We start from the raw sequence: 9,356 nt of genomic DNA, 5'->3' as shown, positions 1-9,356 counted from the left end.
GAGTTGCTGTGATTCTCCAAAGAGTATTCTTTGCTATTCTGTTGTTTATTTCAAAATAAGAAGTATCAGGATTTAACAGGTGGCTGTCAAGCAGAAATCTAACAGGTGAAGCCCTCCCCCACTTTGCCACATCTCCAGGACAGGGAAGCTACACCTGCTGGATTACTACCTGTTCTGAAACTCTTAAAGGTGCAGAATTCTTGCCATGAATAAACATAGTTACTGTTCTTAAAAGGCATAGCTTTCCGATCCTTAATTGTATGTTCTAGAGAGACTAGACCAAGATCGAGCTTTGGCCAGGCTCGTGTCTCTTCTTTGCCTTACTTGACTTGCTGGCAATAAAGCAGCAGGCGGAGCTCCCCGCTGGGCTGAACAAAGGGGCGGTAGCAAACTGGGGCTGCTGCTGCTCGAGAACTGCAGTTAAGCCTGGAGCTTTGGAGGCTGCAGCAGGAACGTCCAGCAGACGAGAAGAGCGAAGGAGGCAACCATGAGCAGCAACAAATACGATGTGGTCGTTATTGGGGGAGGCATCTCAGGTTAGTGCAAGAATTGAGAGCTGGCTGTCCGGAAGGAGAATGGGCCCGATCTTGACCCTGGGAGGAGGAAGGAGTCAAAGGCTGAGCGTTTTATGGGATCCGGCCCGACGATGAAACACTTGCGCCCCGCGCAACAGCGTTTGCCGCTGACTAGACAGATTTTCTTTGGGCTTGTTGGGGATCTCCAGTATTCACGCGACGTGAGCCCAGCCGCTTCCTGCGCACGTCCTTTCAGTCTCCTACGTTTTGATGTTGTACTATTACACAGCCAGCAGGTAGCCAGCCAGCCATTCAGCTAGCTCGCTTCATAGCTAGGGATGCGAGCTGTTCCTAGCGGTACTTTTCCTAGCTCGTCCTTATTCAACCAGGAACTAGCTCTCTCCCAGTGCTCTAGCCAAGACTAGAAGTACTAACATAACTTGTTGCTCTGCCCTCAGTGCATCTATTTTAATGCCATCTCTGAAACACTATATAAAATACACGTTGGCGAGTTAATTGCTTGATATATATCTGTAGTGTGTGTATTTTCTGAACTTGCAATTTGTTTATGGATGCTGTCTCATCCCACGCTTTAATATGGAATAAACCACAAACTTGAAGTTAAGTATGAAAGAGACTAGATTGAGATTGTTGCAGGTCCTGTTTACTTTGGTGTAGCTAGCAGAATTATCACTACTGTTACTAGTAATATTGCCCAATAACATTGCTGCTATGCTGTTTGTAATGTTAGAAGGCTGAGCTGGGTTTGTTCTACAATTTTCTCAAGGTTTTTTTTTTTTTTACTTTTACCTACTGCTTAAGTAGGAATCACACTCCATTAGTATACAGTGTACAGCTGCCAAGCGCAAGCAAAAATTGATGAATTGTGCTTCTTATCTCAGTAGAAGAATTCTGGAGCTGAGGATAGGCGTTCCTACCGGACATTGTAGATGTGGGTGGGGCTGCAAGCAGAATCAGGATTTCCATTATCAAACCACATTAAGCAGTGCACTCTTATTAAAGATATAGTCAAATGTTATGCCATTACCAGCCACTATTGCCTGGGGAAGTCATTGTTCTACAAGGGTTCCCTCTTTTTTCAAAGGCAAAAGTAATTTTTTTTTAAAACTGTCACTTTGAAATTTCACAGTTTAATTCTTTTTATTCACAATTGTTCTGTCTCTGTTTTGGATTGTGACCATTGTATTATTCCTATTTTTGTAAAACTACGAAAAGTAGATAAACAGTTTCTAGTGTGAATGACCATAACCCAGTTTAAATTCTGGCTTCTAATCACCAAGCACTTGACTGGTAACGCACACAAATATGGTGTGCATCCATATTTGGTATTAATCTCAAGTTCTGTAATGCATGTTACTTCAAATATTGCCTAACATTTTACTACAATAGTATCCATTGTAGTACAATATCCATTGTAGTACAATACTATTGTAGTACAACAGTATCCAATGTAGTTATGTTGACCAAAGACAGTGACAGGTATCTTGATGATAAGCAACTGACAAAAATATTTGCTTAACCAGCAGTTCACCTGATTTGAAACATCCCTAATAACTCAGAAAATGCCTCAAGTTAACTAACAACAACCCCCCCCCCCTGAATTTTCATTTTCGAAGCTTATTGATTCCAGGTTACATACTATGTAATTTCCAGCCTGCAGAGTGGCTTGAAAAACAACAATAGTCCCCGCCTTAGCTTCTTCCTTTCATTTGAAAAGAATTTCCTCTCAAGGGTAAGATGTTTGAGGGTAAGAAGGCTTAGAATTAGTTAACCCTATATAGCTTGGGACCAGCATATGAACCTACAGACCCAACCATGATCATTTCAGGGCCTCTGCTTCAGGTGCCTTGTCATCTGAGGCTAGAGGGATGATAACCTAACAACGGGCCTTCTTGGTCATGGCACCAAGAATTGGGGGGGGCGGCGGCGGGTGTTGGGAAGAATGTCAAGGAAAAACTGGACAGATATTTGTCATCAAGTAAAAATAATCAGCCTCTGTTTTCTTTGGGTGCACTCTACTCATCCTATGTAGTCTGGAATCTATTCATAAGAGGCTGAATAGGGTTCCCAGATCCCTATACCCCCCTGGCAGAAGGTGGGGGATCCGGGACATACCTGTTGTTATCTCCTTGTGTGCGCACTTTGTACATGCATGCTTTTGGAGAGGCATGATGATGTCACTTCCAGGAAGTGACATCATCATGCCAGCCACAGACGTGCTCCCGTGCTTTGCACAGGGCTAATTCTGGCACTTTGGGGCCAAAATTGGCCCCAAAGAAGTGCAAGAGCAGGCCCACAGCCAGTGCAATGACATCACTTCAGGAAGTGACATCATCGTACCTTGCCGGGCTCGCACCTGGTGAACACTTTCTTGGGATTCCTGCCAGTGGTGGGTGATCACCAGGGGGTTTGCTGCAACCGGGCGAATCCCCAGGAGAATGCCTGTCACTGGCGGGCAACTGATAAGCCTGTTAGGGTTTCCAGCTCCAGGTTGGGAAATTCCTGAAGATTTGGGAAGAAGTTTGGGGAAGGGAGGAACCTCAGCAGGGTATAATACCATAGAGTCCACCCTCCAAACCAGCCATTTTCTTCAGGGAAACAGATCTCTGCAGTCTGGAAGTCAGTTGTATTCCGAGAGATCTTCAGGCCCCAGCTGGAAGTTGGCAACCCTATGCCAACCACATGTATTGAGTGCATATGCTACCCTTGATCCTCCCAATAGCATGGATGCCATATTGTCTGAAAGGTTTTTGAATGTGACTCTGTATACACTACACTACACAGCCTCTCTGCACAAAATTGTGATTTTACATTGTGTATTGAAGCTGAAAATCCATATATTGCCCCTTTCAATAAATATGAAACTGTCTATATTGGGTTACTGGCCTCATGATACCTGTGGACTGTAATATCTGAAGACAGCGATTCTCTCTACCCTTCCTGTGTATTTCAGCTTGTTCTCTGATATCAGAATCATATGAAGAATTTTCATTCTTCCAGTTGTCTCTGATATGGATGTGGTCATTGGACTGTGAAACATTGTTTAGCACATTGTTTCTACCATAAAATATAATGTTAACAATGCAGTCCTAAGCAGAGTTACAAATTTGAAGCCCATAGGTTTAGAAGTGTGTATCTTTGCTTAGGATTGTACTGTTAGTCTGCAGTTCTGCATGCACCAGCTTGAAAATAATTCCCATTTAAATCCATTATAACCATGACTAATATTCAAGAAACATGGCTAAGATGTGGCTGTACTTTACCTGGCCAAGTTTATTTTTTCACATCAGTTATTTTGAGGTTCTTTTATTTTTAAACTTGGTTGGTTTTTCCCCATCGACCCAAGTTCAAGTTGAGCATGTCAAATAATCTATCATGCATGTAGATATGGGCAAGGTGGTGGGGGGTGGATTTACCTTGCATTGCTATAGGAAGAACTGGTTAGCCATACCGTGATGTTCTAATGTGCCTTTAAGGGAGGGATGTCTACTAAATCAATTGAAGCAAAACCAGAATATGTTCAGCAAGCTTGCAGTAGGTGAAAGCTATTGTTGAAATTCTTCTCAGAGGTTGCATTCAGATGTCACACTAAAATGGAATTATATTCCAGTTTGCTACAACAGGCACAGATGTGGCTTGTTCATTGTTGCTGTGTGCACTTCCCTTTCTTCTCTGTCCTTCCCCTCTCCCCTTCTCATATAGAATTCAAAGATGATCTCCAGTTTGCCCAGACATTGTTCATGATGTCTGAATGTCTGAGTAAAATGGAATTTGTATTGTCGAAGGCTTTCACGGCTGGAGAACGATGGCTGTTGTGGGTTTTCCGGGCTGTATTGCCGTGGTCTTGGCATTGTAGTTCCTGACGTTTCGCCAGCAGCTGTGGCTGGCATCTTCAGAGGTGTAGCACCAAAAGACAGAGATCTCTCAGTGTCACACTGTGACACTGAGAGATCTCTGTATTTTGGTGCTACACTTCTGAAGATGCCAGCCACAGCTGCTGGCGAAACGTCAGGAACTACAATGCCAAGACCACGGCAATACAGCCCGGAAAACCCACAACAACCATCAAAATGGAATTTACTCAGGAGTGTGTGCGCATACCAAACCACCTGTATCTATACCTGTTGTGTCTATACCTGTTGTGGAAAATGGGGAGTTTCATTCCAACGAAGAATGATATCTGAATGCAGTTATTGAAGAATGATGGCCTGCAATCAAAGAAATAAAAGTATGATTTTTCATAGCAATCTTTTCTTTCACAGTATGAGGGATGCTATGTATTTTGTATGACCCAAAATTAATGTGAGAGAGTACTTCCAGCAAATGTTTTGGATGAAATAGGGCAAGGGAGAGACTTGATGTTTTATTCTTTAAACTCAGGAGATGCTTTATCTCTTTGGCTTCTGGTAAGCAACATAAATGTTAAGAGTTACTAGTAGAGATGAGCACGATCCAAAAAAAGAATACCGATTAAGCCGTTCGTGGATCCGGGCCGCTGCCAAACCCAGGTCACCAATTCTAACCGATCAAGTCCCATTTCCGATCTGGAATGGGGAAGGCCAAAGTGGGAGGGCGCCCCGCTGTTTCCAGCGATATAGGAATGGTGGTTGGTGGCAGTGGCCGCCAGGCCTGGCGGGCAGGGGAGGCGGTGATGAGCCGCCTCCCTTCAGGGAGGGAGGGGACATTCACACACACACACACACACACTTAGAGTAGAGGGGGGGAGTTTTTAACCCGGCAACGAGCCGCTTCCCCTCAGGGAGGGGACATTCCCAGGGCCGGATCTACGGTTGCCAGCGCCCAGGGCAACCATAGTCAGGCTCTTGCGTGCACGCGCGCTCTCCTGGGTCCCCCCCTGCCCACGCGGCAAGCCGGCTGTCCCGGTGTGCTGTGGAGCTGGCAGCAGCGCGGGTGGCTCAGCGGCTGCCCGCACCATTCACCTGCCCCACAAGACAAGGGGCGGCCGGCTTGCCTGCGTGCCCCTTGTCCTGGGGAAAGGCGAACGGCACAGGCGGCCACCCAGCCTCCCACGCTGCCTTTTGCCTTTCCCCAGGACAAGGGGTGGCTGGCTTGCCCGCGCGCCCCTTGTTCTGGGGAAAGGCGAATGGCGCGGGTGGCCTCCCAGCCTCCCGCGCTGCCTTTTCCCTTTCCCCAGGACAAGGGGTGGCTGGCTTGCCCACGTGCCCCTTGTCCTGAGGAAAGACAAACGGCGTGGGCAGCCTCCCAGCCACCCGCACTGCCTTTTGCCTTTCCTCAGGACAAGGGGTGGCTGGCTTGCCCACACGCCTCTTGTCCTGGGGAAGGACGAACGGCATGGGTGGCCTCCCAGCCGCCCATGCTGCCTTTTGCCTTTCCTTTGTGCCCATGGCTTCAGAACACCCCCTTCCCCCTCCCTCCCCTGGGTTGCTGCTCCATGGTTGGAAGGAAGCCTGCTAATCAAGGAATGCTGGGCTTCCATTCATGTTTCGAGGGCGACAGAAGGAGGGCAAACACAGCTAATTCCCCTGGCTCCGTTGCCCCGGGAATAAATTACTGGCGCAAGAGTGTCTGCAATTCCGAACAGAAACCAATACATCTGATCAAGTACCGAACAAGCAAACCCCCGCCTGCTGGATCGGTTGCCGTGGATGGAACCGATTAGCTGAGTCACGATGGCACAAATGCCAAAATCGGGGTTTTTTTGAAATCGTAATTCAGATCGTGCCCATGTCTAGTTACTAGAATTACTCATACTTATTCTCAGATACTAAATGCCTTCTTAAAACAGACTTAGCTTTGAAATCATTAAATACTCCACAGATGCATCAGTAACGCATCAGTGGAAGTGGGTGCCGAGGGAGGATGAAGAACCTCTTTCTATAGAAGATTTTTTTTAATGACGTCTGGGTGAATATCTGTCAAATATGGTATAAATGTTTTTGAATGCAGGCTCCCCCTTAAGGCTACAAAGTGGTACCCTCATTAAAGGTACCACTTTAATGCCAGTTTGGTATAGTGGTTAAGAGCGCGGGACTCTAATCTGGAGAGCTAGGTTCGATTCCCCACTCCTCCACTTGAAGCCAGCTGGGTGATCTTGGGCTAGTCATGGCTCTCTGGAGCTCTCTCAGCCCCACTCACCTCACAGGGTGTTTTGTTGTGGGGATAATAATGGCATACTTTGTAAACCACTCTGAGTGGGCATTAAGTTGTCCTGAAGGGCGGTATATAAATCGGTTGTTGTTGTTGTTGTTGTTGTTAAAGTTTTCCAGGGAAACCAGAGGAATTACTAATTAGGGCTCACATTCTGGATATGGTTGCTGAGGTCAGTTCCTTGTTAAAGAAAACCTCATCTTTGATGATCTATGTAGAGTTTGAGCAGACATTACCAAGAGTATGAGAACATGCTTTATATAAAGGTCTGCAGCAGATATGACTGTGGAGGCTTCTGTTTCAAGAAACAGCACAGGGTTCTCTTTCTACTGGCTTTATTTAAAAATAATCACCTCAGCTTGATGCTTCACTTGGCAGGCTAGGCTGTTTATTCTCAAGCAAATCTTTATGATTATGAACTGCACATTGACAAAGACCAGCTGCAAGTCTTTCTGGAAGAAAAAAGGGCAAAGAGTCATCACTCGACTTTTCTCCTTCTCGAAAATAGTAGGGTGGTACAAGTACACTTAGGGAATGGGAAATAATATTTTATTTTTCTTCTGAAAAGTGTGAGAGTTCCAAATTTAGCAGAAACATAAAGGTATCTTAATAAGCATTCATTGAAAGAAATTCTTTAAAGTCCAGTTGGATTTTTAAGTGCTTGTTAGGTCATTTTTGGGGGGTCACAGTGATTCAGGGCCACGTGCTAGTACTGTGAAATACTTTTTTTCTAATTTTTTTTTGTATAAATGCTGTCAACATAGAGTGTTTTCCCACAGAAGGTAGTTGCTGCTTTGCAAATGGATTTGGTCTTGAGAACATTAATTTCATTGTTGCATAAGAAAATTTCATGTCTTGCAATAGCTCAATATAATATTTCAAAATCCATTTCCAGTGTACATTTTTCAGCTGCAGACTTTATTGCATTTATGTGTGACATAACTTATTTGTGTTTCCTTTACATAAATAAATCAAGGTAGTTCAATTAATTGTGTGTTCTGAAGTGTTCAGTTTCTTTCTCCATGCATTCATGACAGTAGTTGCTGAATTTTTGCTTGCTTCAGTTGCAAGCAATATAGAAGGCAACCATGTATGTGAAGAGCTTATTACTGATTTCTCTCAAGTGATGAATTTACACTCTCAGATTAATTTTGATAGATGGTTTTAGTTTAGGATTAAAAGTTTGTGGTAAAAAGTCTCTGGCTAAAATGTCCATAAAAAAACCTATATACGGGAATTATATAAGAAAATTAAAATTAGGAGCCAAATTAGCTTTTACAATAAATGTATAGATACTGCCACAATTTGTAACTACACATACAGATCCCATCATATTGAATAGGACTTAACCATGAGACAACAACTTTCTGCATTTTTCTGCCTCCTGCCTGCAGCCAGTGATGTGTGTTCTTCCAGAGGTCTACTGAACTATAATTCCGAGACAGGTTAGGAACTTCCTATTGTTAAGGCTTTCTGGTGTAATGAAGGTTGAAAGCGCTCCCCTTCAGCCCCCTGCCCTGCAAGTGGCTTCTGGAAAATAGGATTTGAGAGAAAGGAAAGGGCAGGGACAGCTCAACACCACAGGGCCAAATTCATTTATTAACCAAGCCACTCATGCCTCCCCTCACTTTACAACTTGAAAAACTCATTCGTTGCCACTGTTTAACTTCTGCTGTTGCAATATGGACAGTAAAATGTAGTATCTACACTCTTTACAGATAAGAATGCTACAATATTCTTATTATCAGTTTGTTGGACCCTAAGAATACATTACCCTTATACTTATCACCAGAATTTTATAATGGTTGCCTGTTGCTTAAAGGCAAGACTTTGATTTTGAAGGCACAGTTTCTGTAAACTGCTGAAACTTTAAACTTAATACAGCAAGTGTAACCTTGTACAGATGTCACAGTATTGGTCAGCAGTTTTATAATGGCTGCCTGTTGCTTAAAGGTAATGCTTTGAAAGATTTGATCTACTAGTTTGCTTAAAAACATGCTAGGTATTAAAAAGTCTGTAATTTCTTTTTCTGTTTACAGGCTAGTCCCTGAAAGATTCATATTATTTCTGAGGAGTAGAATATATGTGGTTGCTGAGGACCCCACTATTGATCTGTGCATCTGTTTACATCATTATCCTCTTTTTCAGTACTTTTGGTAGTAATTGAGGGTTTGTTTGTTCAGTGCAAAATCGACTGGACCAGTTGTATTTATTCCGACCAATCCTATTCCCATTTATATTAGGTTGGATCTAATAATAACTTCTTTCTGCTAAGTTGTTCCTTATTGGAGGAATAATCACAGGAATGGAATCAGTGAATCTAAGTCATTGTTACATGATGGCCAGTTCCTAAGGAGTGATACAGAGGTTGATGTTTAAAAGTTATGCATGTCCCAAACAGCCACATCATGATAATTCACATTGCATCATTTTTCTGCTTCTAGTTCCTCCAGTACCATCTATCCTTCAGCCTAAGAAAGTTTACATGCTTCACATTTAGTAACTAAGTTGCTATGCCTGTTCAACATGATGCTGTTCCACTGGGAGTAGAAACCACACAGGCATGAAATGCACCTGCAAATCCACCTTTCATTCACCCTCAAACTTGATAACAATACGTTACCACGCATGGCTTGTTGAAGGCTAAAAGGAGTTATAAATGCTGCATGTGAAAATGTCCTAGAAGATGCA

At 43.7% G+C, this 9,356-nt stretch overlaps 1 protein-coding gene across 1 annotated transcript in view; it reads left to right on the top strand.

Annotated features, from left to right (window-relative positions):
- The first annotated feature begins 407 nt into the window (after window positions 1–407).
- The window catches only part of LOC129325992 (amine oxidase [flavin-containing] B-like), a 99,751-nt gene continuing 90,802 nt past the window's right edge, over window positions 408–9,356 (top strand). Inside the window, exon 1 of the mRNA XM_054974042.1 lies at window positions 408–536. Coding sequence (XP_054830017.1) covers window positions 488–536 — 49 coding nt within the window. The 5' untranslated portion in view covers window positions 408–487. The remainder of the gene's footprint in view (window positions 537–9,356) is intronic.

This window comes from Eublepharis macularius, chromosome 3 (genome assembly GCF_028583425.1).
Source record: "Eublepharis macularius isolate TG4126 chromosome 3, MPM_Emac_v1.0, whole genome shotgun sequence".
Lineage (NCBI taxonomy): Eukaryota > Metazoa > Chordata > Lepidosauria > Squamata > Eublepharidae > Eublepharis > Eublepharis macularius.
Note: the sequence above shows the minus strand (reverse complement) of the source record. Positions and strands in the feature narration are given on the sequence as shown.